The following is a 15,185-nucleotide window of genomic DNA, read 5'->3' as shown; positions in this document are numbered from 1 at the left end:
GTGTCGCCGTAGGCCATCATGATGCCGTCATCGCGCCGCTACTGTCATTGTGCCTATAGATCGTTGTCGGTGTCATCGTAGGTCTACTGCCACAGTAATCGTGCAGCCATCGTGTCGCCGTGGTCATTGTCGTCGTCTGCTATACCGTCATCGTTGTTGTGTCGCCATCGTCATTATCGTTCTTGTCGTCAGGTCAGCTCCTGCTTTAGGTGCATGACACTATAAAGCATATTCTCTATGTACCCTCACTTTATTTATTTATTTATTTATTTATTTATTTATTTATTTATTTATTTATTGTTGGTCTAAGTACATCGTACGGTTTATTTGTTTTGTTATTTTTATTATGCATTGCACCATTCGTGGACAGGAAGTGAAGTAGCCGTGAGCGTTCCCGTGTCCATCACTCGGAGTCAAATAAATACGCACTTACAATCAAACTATCTGTAAACTTTTTTGTGTGGCATTTCTGGAGTAAGTGAGCTGTTAAATAAAAAGGAGGAAATTGATTCACTATTCTAATTTATTTATCGAACGTAAGTTTCGTAACCTTTTACATGGTTGTTTCAAGTATCTATCTATCTATCTATCTATCTATCTATCTATCTATCTATCTATCTATCTATCTATCTATCTATCTATCTATCTATCTATCTATCTATCTATCTATCTATCCGTCCGTCCGTCCGTCCGTCCGTCCGTCCGTCCGTCCGTCCGTCCGTCTGTCCGTCTGTCCGTCCGTCCGTCCGTCTGTCCGTCCGTCCGTCCGTCCGTCCGTCCGTCCGTCCGTCCGTCCGTCCGTCCGTCTGTCCGTCTGTCCGTCTGTCTGTCTGTCTGTCTGTCTGTCTGTCTGTCTGTCTGTCTGTCTGTCTGTCTGTCTGTCTGTCTGTCTGTCTGTCTGTCTGTCTGTCCTTTGCATTTTTTTTGTTTTCTTATTCTGCGTCGACAGGCCCGATTGGGAAGAAATCACAGTTACCAGTGGATGTGCGCTGACGCCTTCAGAGGCGACAGCATAACTTATCGAACTATAGGAGCAAAAAAGGCAGCGAGAAATAGAGATTAGATACAGCCCGCTTTAGTGAGACGTGAGCGCCGTGTATTCTCAAACCCTCGAGCAAAGTTGCACCAACGGGCGCCTGTTATTGGTAACTCTATACTATAGACACGAGTGGGGGCGTCATAAGGCTACAGGCGAGGCCATGACCCACATACGCGAAGACACGTTCTCTCTTTACAGATTTCCGGCTTACGGGCGCCGTGCACGGTAAATAAAGAAGGAGAAGAAGAAGATGATGATGATGGATAAATGGATCAATGCATGCTACAATCGCTCCTAGCGTTGAAACGCGGCGGTGGGTTGCTCTACCAATCTCTTTTTCTTATTTTGCCTAACCTCCTATCTTATATTTAATGATGACGTCACAAAGTGGTAGAGACACCTCGCGACAATTTGTCGAACTACAATGCATTTGAATCATTTTTCGTCTTGCGTGTCTATTCAGTGGAAGGAAAGTCCTAAAAGGAATGCGCGTTAACGATCAGGTCGATACCAAAGCTTTACGCCAACAGTTAGGACAGAGTTAAGCGTAATATTCAATTCAGTAGTGGCTTCGTGTGTCCTCATGGTCAAATTCTGCGTCACAAGATGTCGCTGTCAGCGCTGCTGTGCATTACACCACTCTGGTGCTCCACCAAATGACAATACGTTTACGGACGAGTTGAAACTCTATTGTACCGTCGCGCTCATTCCCGGCTGTTGCACAATTAAGCAGACAAGACCTTCGGATTGACTACTGAACATGGCACGTCTTCTCCCATTACACCCCTCCGGGGGCCAGCATGCGGTGTGGGGTGAAAAGCGTCTTCTTTTTCAATCCGCGCTGGAAGGCACGCGAAGGCCGTGTTATACTGACGCACGTACACAACGAGGATATCGCACAAACGACACCCTTTGACGACTCAACTCTGCCCGGACGCAACGGGGAACCGGGCGTGTCCCGTTGCCTGTCATCCCGGCTTCAGCCAAGACAAGTCGCGGCTCTGTGTCGCGTCTCGTTTGCAAGACCGCGCCTCCTTTGTTTTGCGAGCGAGAGCGCGCGGACTCTTCCCCGTCGTTGCGCCGTGCGGTTCGAGAGTATTTACACACGTCTCGGATGAACAGCGGGCGTGCAGTATTACTCAAGGATGGAACGCCGTACGGTACACGTGTGACTGTGCATAAGCTCGGTCGGTTTCCTGCTTTTTGCCGCGAGAGCTACCGTGCGTTCCAAGGTCGCCGAACGCGGTCAACTAACTAGTTTTCGACTTAAAGCGACACTGCACAGAAACACTATAGAACAATTTAGGTTAATATAGCGTTCTTTCAGAATTTTACTTTCAAAAATTTCTCGTTAATAGGTTCATTATTAAATTAGCGAATGAAAGTCATGGCTTCATTTTTTTTTTAATTTCACGCCGGAGCTCCAGCACCGGAACGTCAAGGATGTCGAAGTGTGACGTCAGTGTGACGTCAGGGATTTCAAAGTATCTTTGTTCTCGTATTTTGGCCGTTTTCGCTCAATAAACATACTGAAACTTGCTAAGTTCAGACTATGGCTCCTTTAGAATGCAATATACGTAGTTTATCTTTGCCGATAAAGAATTAACTACAGTCGATCAGAATGGGAGCGAAATCCTCCCTACCACGTGCCCTGTGACGTCAAATTTCATGACATCGCGATGGCTGGTACGAGAACTATAATGTAGCCACCCGTTGTTTACTTCCTCTTTTCTCGCATACCAGGCATCTTCTCGTGGTAAGAGTCTTTTCTGGTATCTTAGACGGACGATTTCCTAAAACAGATCAAGTAGTTCTTTTAGCGTCACTAGCGACCGCGTTGGCACGCCTTGACGACAGGCCACTTTCAGAACAGTCAGTTTTGGAATGCCGACGTGAACTGTCGTCGCAACAAAAGTCGGTCAAGGCTTTGTTGACTTTTCTACGTGACAGTGGCCTATTAGAAAGACTATAATGACCTTATTTCATCCCTTCTCATATTTTTTTCTCACGCTTTTATTTTTGTCAGGCTCTTCTTTCCGTCTTTACTTCCCCTTTCCCTGCCCCTAGTGCAGGGTAGCAAACCGGAGGTTTTAAGTTTGGTTAACCTCCCTGCCTTTCTCTCATTTGCATCTCTCTCTCTCTCTTTAACAATTGCACATTTGTTGTTGTTGATTATTAAATGATGAGCAGTGTGAGAATGGTCAACTTAAGGGCCCCCCATGCATTAATTGCAAGGAATTCATGAAATGAACAATATAAAAAAAGGAAAAAGAGGCAAAGAAGGAAGGTAAGATAGCGGAGAATAGAGTATCACTTAATTACAACCTGTTCTTTCAAGAAGCTGTAAGTCTAACCCACTTCATATATTTCGCAACCAACAAAGATGAGTCAGATTCATTATCGATCAAATGGGGAAACGCTTGTACCATTACCTTCAGGGCAAAGTAGCCGAGACAAAGGTATATGCACTGGCACATCTGGTATTTGACTCTAACTTCGCCTTAGGAGTGAAAATTAGGCAAGTCAGCGAACATCCTATGAGTGGAGCGATAAACGAGGGCGGGGTACAAAGCCATCACTGTATTTGCATTCACATCTATAAGCAAAACAGATGTTGATGCCTCCGTGTCCGCACCTCACCAGCAGTTTAACTTCATTTAGAAAAAAAACGATGAGACCAGTCTACAATGATCTGTTCTTGGTGGGTATGACTGTGTGCACACATGATGTCGAATTTTTCAGATTTTTCAAAATTTAGAGTTTCTAATATAATCAGCACCGACGTTCAAGCTCCCGAAAAAGAAAAACAATGAAACTAACAAGGGTTCATTTTTCTCGCTTCCATCCTTCGACTGCCTTAACCATATATAATGCACAGCTCGAGCTCTTATACCCATCTGAGCGCAGTATCAATCTCGGGGCAGCGTTCCTGCTCAATACTCGTGGGACACCAATGCTAAAGGGCCATTAATCTGATTTTGTTATATATAGAGTCACGCTATACATCCACGCCGTGAAGACCGAAATGTTCGCTGCAGATTCCGCCCGTAGAAAGTGCACGCCTGAACAGGAGTCGTCCTGGGCTGACCCCGGGCAGTTAGTCCAACGAGTCCATGCGTCGCCCTGCACATCGTGTTCCGTCCACACCCATCGCAGATGTGGCGGCGGCGGTCGGCGAAACGTGAGCGACGCGGGGACGAATCACGACCCAAAGACGCGTCCCTCGTCCGCGGGGCGGCGTCACGATCGAAGGTCGGCCCGATCGAGGCAGCCAGCCGCACGTACCGCTGAACGGGCCTCTGAGCAAGCGCTCGTGGACATGCGTGTGCGTTGGTGCGTGCTTACGAGAGCTTGCGTATCTGTGTGTTTGTGCTGTTGGGTCCGTGGTCGTGACTGGGCGCCTACACGGTCGACGTCAAAGCGAGCGCCGTTATTCCGTGCCGGCCGGATGCCATACGTGCGCATAAGCGTTCCCTTTGAGGCTCGCCACGCGGTTTTGTGTGCGTCGTCCTCGGTTTTGACGATTTGTGGCCGGAAAGAATAGACAAAAAAAGAGGGAGGAGAATGGAACCAGACTGCATGTCCGCGTGCATAAGTTATTCCTTGTTCGTGTGCGGATGTCGCCTTGAGTCCTTGCTCCTTGTATGCAACGGTGGATAAAAGCTGCGCCGTGTGCAAGCTGTGTAGCAAGTTCACCTAGTCTCATCCATTAGTATAACTCTCCGTTACGGCTGTTGCGGTTCAAATTGGTTTTAACATATGACAACCATTCCACTCTGCAAGTGAAGATGGAATGGCAGCGAAATCTGACGACAGTCAAAGCTCTCAAACGAAAAGCAAAGTGCCTTCGCTGCCATTCCATCTTCACAGAGTGAGTGGAATGGTTGTCATTTCTTGCGTTGCGAGTCTGGCGTCGTTGCTCGTTTGGAGGTGCCCGGGCTCGCGATTGCCGTTTTCGTCCAACATCGCGGGAACGTTCTTCGTCGGTGGTCGTTCAGCGCCGGCGCCGTTTACATTCTCGTTGCTGTTCCCTCCGGCGCTCCTCGTACGCATGTTGCTCTTTGGGTGTATGAACTATATGTGTTCGCCCCATTGTTAACGCAACTGTTTTTAGCGCCGATAGCTCTCCTGCTTATGTACTGCGATAACCTTGACGTCACGCTGTTGTTCACGGCGAGCGTTCTAATCTGTTTCGCATTTTGACATCTGCGGCGCCGCACTGCACTCGTATGGGTTTATTAGAAATCGCTAATGCTCAGTGGCTATGGTGTTGGGCTGCTGAGCACGAGGTCGCGGGATCGAATCCCGGCCACGGCGGCCGCATTTCGATGGGGGCGAAATGCGAAAACACCCGTGTGCTTAGATTTAGGTGCACGTTAAAGAACCCCAGGTGGTCAAAATTTCCGGAGTCCTCCACTACGGCGTGCCTCATAATCAGAAAGTGGTTTTGGCACGTAAAACCCCAAATATTATTAGAAATCGCTAAGTCCGCTTCTGTTGCCGGACGCCGAAAAAACTACGGAAGGTTAGTCATATACGGCTTTACCTGTAGCAGTATTTTAGAAAGTATTTGAAGATAAAACATACCTACGTCTTATATATTCTACGTCTAGATCTTTCTTTAATATTTACGGTCGGCATTTGCTTTTGCCAATAAAATCGATTGTTCGATGACATCGCGTATGGGCGGGAGGAAGCGTGTTGAACGAAACAGCGAAAAACGGCGACCAACAAAGTGCAGGTTACAGAGTATTGAGACGCTTCGTGAACAAGGCTTCCGTGCGGAAGCCGACACGTCTTAAAAGTTTTTACCCTCTTTTTGGTCGGCGTTGTCGTTCTTTCTTTTGTGCAACATATTTTTGCCAATTCATGCATAGTTTTTTTGCGTTCGTCATATTGGCACATTCGAAAGGGAGAGAAGCTGCAGTAGCAGCAGTTGCAAAGGGAACGGGTGCATTAGGGTGCCTCAATGCGCGCGCCTGGTGATGCAGTCACTGGAGCGACGCCTAGCGGAGGTGGAGTGAACTTCAAGAATGCAAGATTGAAGCAAGGTAGAAGATTTAGTCGCGCCGTAGGTGCGTGCGGGGTACCAGTTCTACAACGACGCAAGGTTGGCATAACGCAACGATTACTTTGGCTTAAATCTATTCCTCTATTACCTCGCTCCTAGCTCCTAGCTGCCGATGACGTAGAAGCACCGCTCGCGCCAATGACGAAGCATGAAAAAGGAAAATGATTGTAATAGGATCGTCGCATCATTGCGGCCCAGGTCTCCTTCAAAAAGCGAGTGAAACAATTTGGTTGTCTTCCGTTCAAGAAAACATCACGTGCAGAGTGGTGCGATCAGATTACCATCAGTTTGCAGCCCTTAACAATAACAGCTAGGTTGGGGCTAGTCGATTGTACGTGGCGAATGATTGCAGCGTGCCACTGCGAAATAAGACACTCGGACATGAAGAACGTACGCGATTGATTGGTTTGGTTTTCCTCCTACGATGGCGCGTATGCAGTGCCGTCTTAGTCTCTTCTTTGTGCCCGAGTGCCTTATTTCACAGTGCCACGCTGCAATCACTCAGCCAAACTAATACGTCCCTTTATATAAGATTCTTATATAAAGAACGGCGCAAAACGCATTTCAGAATGCGTGACGAAACGCATCTGCGCTGTTAAAACAATTTTTTTTTTCTTCTAACTGAAAGCGGAGGCATCCACGGTTCGTGCCAGTCTGCGGACTGTTGTGGCAGAGGAAACGCTCGTAGAACAAACATGGCAGAGAGCGTTCCGAACAGGAAAAAACTTTTAAAGTACGGCTTGGTGGATGCGGCCGTGTTTAACGTACGGGTTGAAACAGGTTAGAAGTTTCGTCAGAAAGATGGTTGTGTCGAGTAGAAAAATGAGAAGCAGGCAATTAGAAGTCTGGGGATGCTTAGGCAACCGAGGCACAAGTTACTGACACATACCTCTGATGTGCGCGTCAGAAGAATGCAACTTCCTTACGGCTTCATCTCGGATGCAAATTCTAGGTTTCAGGCAGTTGAATCCAGTGGCATAACCAGAAAGGAGGCGGGGCAAAGGGTGTGGTGTCACAACCTGAGATAACACCCACCTGCCCACCATCTCCCTCACCCTCCTCTGTCAAGTGCTAACCATCTCTCTGCTACGCCCCTCCCCCCCAAAATATATATATAATAGAAAAAAATAGTACGGCACTGGATTCAACACTCTGGGAATGACAATTCCCATACTGCTGTCGTCCTGACAATTTGATCCGAGTGGATAGCGTTACAAACTAACGGGCTACAATTACGAAATTTCAATATGTGCCGTAAAGTACTTAGTCAAAGGCTTATTAGCGTAGTTTTGTTATATTAGTCGGTTGCGCATTTTCATTTCTCGTGGAAGTAACGTCCGCCTCTCAGAGTAAACCAGTTCAATGATTAAATTTTATGTGCGATAGAAGATATTAAAATATATGTGCAATATAAAAATAATAAATTTAAAGGAATAATAAAGAAAATGCGACAGTTTATAGGTCTTACTGGGCAGCGTCATTTCAACCAATACCAAGACACGTTAAGTCCCGACGTCAAAGAAAAAAAAAAGGAAAGAAATTGCTTGTACACCTATCTCCCTTTGCATAATAAATTTAGCAAGTCCAAGGTTTAGCAAAACGTGATACATGCCGTACTCGCATACTAAAAAGAAGTAGCATGCTCGAACGCCACCGTGGAGATTACGCGTAACGCTGTCATTGTTAAAGCGTCACGCTATCTGTTATCGCTTAGTTTTTTCAAGTGCTAGAGGTCGACTCTGATACTGCTGCTCTATCTCTCGGTGCCGCCGTTCATCGTAATCGCTGTGAAATACGCAACGCGTATGGAAACGTTGCTGCTACGGACATCTTCTAGTCCACGTGTTTCATTCCATAGCCACATGGCCTTTTATAACAATTTTTTTGTATATTCGTTTTTACATTCTTGTCGCACTTGGAACCTGGCACATCCTAGTATAACTCGACGCTTTCATGCATATATACTGTTGGAGAGAAACAGCACGGCATCGTGCACCATTCGCTTAAATATAAGTCTGCCCAGCTGCAGTTCAGCGACAATTTCGAGTGCATAGATACACCACAATCGGCAAACGCAGGTAGTAGTAAGTAAAAAAGAAGAAAGTGTTCGTATCTGTACGTCCTTCGTGCCCGAGATGAGCTGCATTGCAGGAATCGACGCGTCACGTCTTCGCGACGTGATGACATTCAGCACTCTCTCACGGTTTAATCGCCGCAGTATATTGTATATTAAATGTACGTTGCGCTGCTGACCTCGAAGTTACGGCGTCGGTTGCAGCCGCATTTCTACGGCGGAGAATTGCAAAAGCGCTCTCGTACTTGAATTTAGGTGCCCCGTGTGTTCAAATTTAATCCGCAGCCCCCCCCCCTGCCCCCCCCCCCCCCCCAGCCCCATAAGGCGTGCCTTATAATCAGAGGGTGGTTTTGCCACCTACCAGCCCAGAATTTGATTTGTTATCAATCTGTTTAAGCACATGAATGCAGGCGCAAATCAAACGAAGAGCCAATTCTTACAAATCCAACTAAATGTTTCCCTGAGTTTATGCTCCGGAACTATACAGTACGTAAAGCGCTGCCTAAGAGATGGAAAATTCGCGAAACCTAAAAAAAGAAAGCTATCTTAAGGCTTAAAACTCATATAGAGCCCCTAGAAAACCATGGGGACCCGTCAGGAACTCTCTGCTATCATTCCGGGCAGTTGGTTGTGCGAGAGTATTCCTGTTCTAGAACTTTCACTTTTGCAGACGACGGACAACGTGCGTTCCGTCTGAATGTTTTGAACGCCGCTGCGCATTCGAATTGCGGAAATTTCGTTGTTTCTTTTGCCCTCGAAGCTGTAAATGGCTTTATGTTGGAGCCAAACTTCAGATAGGAGCCGCGAAAGCTGAGCGAAAGTGACAGGTGTGACCTACTTCCTCGCACCGCGTACGCATACAGTATCCTTCCGCAACGATCCGTGAAAAGGAGGTCCTTTATTTAGGCTATAAATTGCTAAAAAGGGTCTGCTTTAGCGACCGATCTGGATGTTGCAGTTGATGCATGGAAAGTGCGTTGATTTCATCTCCAAGGTCATAGTGTTATGTAGAAATTTCGACCATTGCACGGTATTGCTTCCAATATCGCGCTTCGACACAGTATCCTTCCGCAGTGAAATTAGCTCATCATCTCTTGAGGCCGAGAGCGTCGTCTACTTTCTTTTAGACAAAGCCGGACATTCGGCACAGCTGCGTTAATCTACAGGTTTATTAACTTCCCTGGGGTCCAAAATTTCAATATCACGCAACGGTGCTCCGACCATTATATGCATAATATGTTGCGTGACATGTTGTCGAGAGGGGAAAAAATTGATGAAGCAGCGGAAGTCCGGTGCAAACTTTTGGTGTACCTCTTATAGACAGGGGGCTGATTCGTCTGTTAGCTCTTAAAATTTGGACGCGGGGGATAGCCGTAGTTTCGAGTATTTGTTCTAGAGGGGCGCGGTTGAGCAACTATGATACGTTAGTTGGCAAATCACTTGGACTCACCTTGACGACCATGGCGCCTCTTTGGGTCAAAAAAATCAAACCACGGGTTACACGGACTTGCTTCTGGACGAAAGCGAAAGGAACGCCGCTGCTGCCGCCTGCGTTTGTCTGAGCGCCCCGCGATAACGCAACCTCACCGAAGCCAAGGCAGAGACTGAAGAGCAGACGACGCGAACGAAGCGAAACAAAACGACGGGCGACACCGGTTTTGGGCTGGACGGACGGCGCGGGCGAGACCGCAGGGAGAGAGAGGTCTTTCCCCCTCGCCCAGGCGTGACCGCCTCATTGGCGCGACGCCAACGTGACGTCACGGCTACGCCTACGTTTTAATTGGGCGTGCGGGGGCAGCGTCCACTTTTCGTGCCGCTTGGATCTCGGTCCCCGTGTGGTGCCCGTTTGAATGTATGACCAGCAAGCCTTGCGCAAGTTAGAGCTACAGACTTTAGAGGCCGATTTCACACGGCTGATCGCTGCGAGTGGGAACCGAACATGATTGGTTGTCTCATTTATTTGTTTATTTTAGTTTGTATTACAATACTGGAAATCCTCGACTGAGGGCCACAGCAGGGAAGGCAAAACAAATTACCGAAGACCAAATAAAACATACACCAATGGATGGATGGAAACAACTTTATTTTGAATCCGGCAAATTTGACGACCCGGGCTCAGGTCTCACATGCTACGAAAAACTATCGGCGCATCAGTATGACGTAGTACATTCACGTAAGTGCGCATCCCTAGCATAGACTGAGCAACTAAATTCAACCTCCCTGCCTTTCATTTCTATTCTCTCTCTTTTTCACTCTTTATGAATGTTGAAATATCTTTAAACACAACAAGAGCGTCTGGAAGTTCCTTCCACACTTCAATAATGCCTGCTGGAACAATGAATAGCGATACGTGTCGCTGTGAGCCATGTACGGCAGATTAACAGAATCGACGTTGGCTTGTGGGTTTCTTTCATCTAAAGTTTGTAGGTACGTATTTATCCTCATCAGTATTAATTTAGTATTGAAATAATGGTTGACATTTTTTATTAGGTGAAAAAAACTAGAAGAATATAGAATATTAATTTCTTTATGGCCTGCTCCGTCTAAAGTAATTAGCCAAGCGGCCAATTGCTAGCAGTTTTGACTTTCGGCCAACAGGTTTACCAGTTCGGCTTTTGCTGGGCTGGCTCCTTACGCAGCATCGCTCGGTCCTTGTGAAAGCATCCTTCACTTGTTCAGCAGCTCGTCAAACAGGTCTACGAAGTGCGAGCTTTCCGTCAGATTGGCGCCGATATAACGTGTATGAGAGTAAACAGACTATGAGGTCAGATATAATATGCTGGTGAGTGCGCAATATGAAACGTATCGGAAGATTAGATATACGTTCTGCACCGTGGCCTTGTAAGCGACTTCAGAGGTGAGTCGTTCCTAGAGATGTGGCCGATATAACCCTCACTTCAGTATAAAACAGCGTAGTGCAGTGATAAGTGTACCTGTTCTGCGCTAATCAGGTGCCGGATTTACAATGACGTCTGTAGAAGTTAGAAGTACACGTGATTAGAATATACAGCGACTGATGGATGTAGCGTCGCCAACCGCAAGCATCGCATGCGTGTGATCGGCTCAATATTAATTTCTACATTGACAGGTTGACGGTAGCGTGCATGTATAGGCGAAGTGAAAACACATTCCTCGAGATAAGATCACGGTTATGAGAACAATTCAATGAAAGTCTGTCACATTTGTTATCGTGCTGATAAGCCTGATTGGTCAACAATGATAGCCGTTGAACACTGACATATTTCTTCTTTTCTTTCTGCCCTAATATTCCTCCTGCGCTCTAAATGAAGCATTACTGCGTTATTTCAACTCAGTCCCGCACGCAAGCTCCGAATATTAAGAGCAAGGGCTTTACTAACAAACTTGCGAGTAGATTAGACATGACAAAGCACTGACTATTTTCATTTGTTTTCCGTCTTTAGGTTGGAGGGGACTATTTGCAAAAATATTCTGCGCATGCGCGAGACAGGGGTAGCCAATGGAAGGCGTTATTTTAGACGGCGCGTCATTGTCTTATAAGAAACGGAAAGGATCGCCATAGATTGGCGCGAGAGAGATTTTCTTCCTTTCTTTTTTTTACTTGGAGACAGCAAAACCGACTGACCAGTGTTGAAGATATATAGGCCACGTTATCTAATGACACGCAACAGACTCAGCCCAACTCAGCTCGTCGAGAAGCGACCAAATATTACCGCTAGCGATAGAGGCTATGTGCCTCGTATTCCAACCGAATTTTGTAGTTCGGCCGCTGCGCGAAAGAGGGCGCACACAATTTTTCAGGTCGTCCGTTGGCAGTGTGCCCAATTAAACCTGACTAGCATCACACTCACAGTGCTAGCACATAAAAAAAAGAGAGAGAAAGTAGGCATAGGCGCAGTGACGTAGCGTGTCGTCACGGTTTTTCGTACCAGAACGAATGCAGTCGGGGTGACGTAGCGTCACGTCGCCCGCTTTGCTCTGCAGTGGCGCAGTATGGAGCTCGGAGCGGCATCCGACATGAAGCCTCGCAAGCGACCACCACATACCGAACATGTTATGGAACGAAAGCGTTGTCGTGCTGCAGCTAAACGTCATTAATACACGGCAAAGAAGGAGCGGCAGAACCACCACCCGCGGAAGAAACGTCTCAGGAACGAAATCGGCATTGAACTTTTGCATCTTCATAGTGTTCAGAAATGCTTCGCGTCGGCTAAGATGGTTTCCGCCATTATTTCGGACACTCCAAGCAAATTTTCGCCGTCGCGTTGAAGCTCTAAATATATTTATGAATATATAAACTACATCCTTATCGATGCCGTACATGCGGATTATATTGTTACACTAGTCAGTCCCTAAATTTGGTCATACTAGGTCTAACGTTCTTTATTCCTCAGAATATTTCCTCAGAATATTGAGAATGGCAGCCCGGAAACAAATTTCATGGTGAATAACATTCAAAGCGAATGGTTTTTATCTTAAATCTTCGAAGACTATTAAATATATTATTAAAGGTTCAAAGCAATATCAGAGCTCAAACCTGAAAGTGATGTAATTTTACTGGCGTGGCTCTTTACGGGCAGCGTAGTGGAGCTTGTGCGATGCCATTAAAAGCCCTACAACGGCGTGTTAAGGATTTTCGGCATACCTGCCTATATCGGACCCACGTATAGTTACAGCACACCGTCTAAAAAATTCAAGCGCAACTGTAAACCTTGCTATCCTTTGTCAGTGCTTCGCCTTTTGGGCAAAACTGCCCTTTTCTTTCTTAAGTATACCAATCTAGACGTCATATCACCTCTATGCTTTCGTTATCCATCAGTAGCGAACACTTGAGCAACACCTGTTCAGGCACAATTGCCCTCCAATCGGACATGTTAGCATATAGGACACGAGGGAAGCTCAACGAGTTTTATCAAGTTGCCTACAACGTTGGATATATATGTGCTGACAAAATTTGCAGATGAACCAGAGAAATCACGAAGGCTTTAAAGACATCGTAAGTTAACGTCGCCTGCAACAGTTGGCTTTATTGGAAACATTTGAGGGAATTGACAAATTGCCAGATTCTGTGGCTGCACAGTGACATGAGAAACATGCAACCCTTTCCGGCTGTGTATGCAAGAAGCATCGACTTTGGCGCGCGCGCTACATTCGCCCGATGCTATGAACAGAGCAGGGGCGTAGCCAGGGGGGGGGGGGGGCTTATGGGGCTTCAGCCCCCCCCCCCCCCCCCGAAATTTTTTCGTGTTGTCATGCACCGCCGACCAAAACAACTCCCGGCGCCGGAAATCACGCTCAATTTTGTCTAGAATGTCCTTAATTCACGCTCGAAAAGACATTTAAGCGCGAACATTGCGAAATCGGGCTGGATTTCGCAGCAACGTCCATGCATCGGGAGTCACATATCGTAACACAAGGAGCCCCACCGAGCACAAAATTTCAAGGGCGTTTTGATGGCGAGCGGGCTCGTCTCGGCATCTCGCGGAGGCCGCGGAATCTACGGAGCGCTTGGATTTCAGTTCAGAACTTTGTGGGTATAAAGTCCTCATAACATTTTGATGCGAAAGGTGCATTAACATTTCCGAAGTCGTGCTTTAGATTTTCAATTACGGAACTTTGTGGGTTTAATGCTGTTGTAAACATTTGACGCCAAAGGTGCATCGACTTTTCAAAAGTCGTACATCGGGCCATACAACGAGACACGCGAAATCAACATACTATCAGACAAGTTGACAAAGCGTGCAGTGAGGTCCGATGAGACAAAGCATTGTGGTGGTTCATTTGTGCCGTCAGGCCAGAGAAAAGAATATGAACATTTTTTTCCCACCTGCGCCAAAGCATCCATGTCAAGACACTAAATCCACCATCGTAACCAAGTTCTTATTTATTTTTCTACCTAGACTTTTATTCGCGAGGATACATTGAGCCCCTTTCTCTTCTTTTTTTTTCTTTTGTTCTCGTAACCCACGGGCTGCCAATCCAGCCAGCGCGCATGCGTTTTTCTCGTGCTGCATCGACAACCGCGCTACGCACTTGGATGCGCGTTCCCTTTCTCTGGCCGACTGCGTTTTCGCCTGGCAGAGTTTTGGACGCTTCCTGGCTAGCAGACGAGAAAAAGAAACTGCGGGGACGCGACGGATTGCAACGAGTTCGCTTGAGTGCAACCTCTTCGGAAAATTTTGGCTCACTGGTGTAGGATACCGAGCATTATGCGTATGGTTTTCTGTGGACCAAGCATCACACGTTTTCTACGATATTCCTTCGGTAGCCACACTAGGTGCCCAAAGTAGGCATTCGATTGTAGCCAACATGCGTTCCTTTGCGTTATTCCATTTCGCCGCCCCCCGCCCCACAAAAGAAAAAAAGGAAGACATTGTTGCGGCGCAGCGAATTGTCGCATGGGGAAAGTTCGATTTTGTTACTTCTTTTGCGGAAAGTAATGGGCCACGGGACGCTTCAGTTAATGGACACTCCAAAAGTTGAACAGCTTAATGTCATTAGGTTTTTGACAAATGAAGATGTTTCCCAAAAAGAAACTATTCGCCGTATGGCTGCCGTATACGTTGAACATTTCGTTTCATTGGCCACTGCGAAGCGTTGTAGCTAACTGTGCACAGAAGGGCATGAAAGTTACAAAGAAGATCCATAGCCGGGCCAAAGCCACCGTGCAATCACCCCCAACACAAATGAAAATGCCGTGGTTGCTCAGTGGCCATGGTGCTGGGCTGCTGAGCACGACGAGTTCGCGGGATCGAATCCCGGTCACGGTGGCTGCATGTCGATGGAGGCGAAATGCGAAAACACCGGTGTGCTTAGATTTAGGTGCACGTCAGAGAACCCCAGATGAGGGTGACGACTTTTTGTCTGCAATTGTGACCGGGGATGACTCATGGTGCCGCTAGTACTAGCCTGAAACACTACGGCAAAGCTTACAGTGGAAACATTTGCATTCACCACTCCCAAGGAAAACAAAGGCCGTCATTTATGCCGCAAAAGCGTTGACTTCTATTTAGATCGTTAGG

The 15,185-nt window shown here is 46.8% G+C and overlaps 1 protein-coding gene across 17 annotated transcripts in view; it reads right to left on the bottom strand.

Annotated features, from left to right (window-relative positions):
* LOC135920405 (serine/arginine repetitive matrix protein 2-like) overlaps nt 1-9,857 on the bottom strand; it is a 104,339-nt gene extending 94,482 nt beyond the window's left edge. For 8 of the 17 annotated variants that reach the window (XM_065454662.1, XM_065454665.1, XM_065454664.1 and 5 more), the window contains exon 1: nt 9,635-9,855. In XM_065454662.1, the coding sequence (XP_065310734.1) occupies nt 9,635-9,646 (12 nt within the window). In that variant the 5' untranslated portion in view covers nt 9,647-9,855. Of the gene's footprint in view, nt 1-9,634 lie in introns of all 17 variants that reach the window. The other 9 variants (XM_065454667.1, XM_065454674.1, XM_070527574.1 and 6 more) reach the window with 4 other exon arrangements.
* Between the last annotated feature and the right edge of the window lie 5,328 nt (nt 9,858-15,185).

The sequence above is a fragment of the Dermacentor albipictus genome, chromosome 10 (genome assembly GCF_038994185.2).
Source record: "Dermacentor albipictus isolate Rhodes 1998 colony chromosome 10, USDA_Dalb.pri_finalv2, whole genome shotgun sequence".
In the NCBI taxonomy this organism is placed as follows: domain Eukaryota; kingdom Metazoa; phylum Arthropoda; class Arachnida; order Ixodida; family Ixodidae; genus Dermacentor; species Dermacentor albipictus.
The sequence above is the reverse complement of the archived record's forward strand: the minus strand, read 5'-3'. Positions and strand labels throughout refer to the sequence as shown.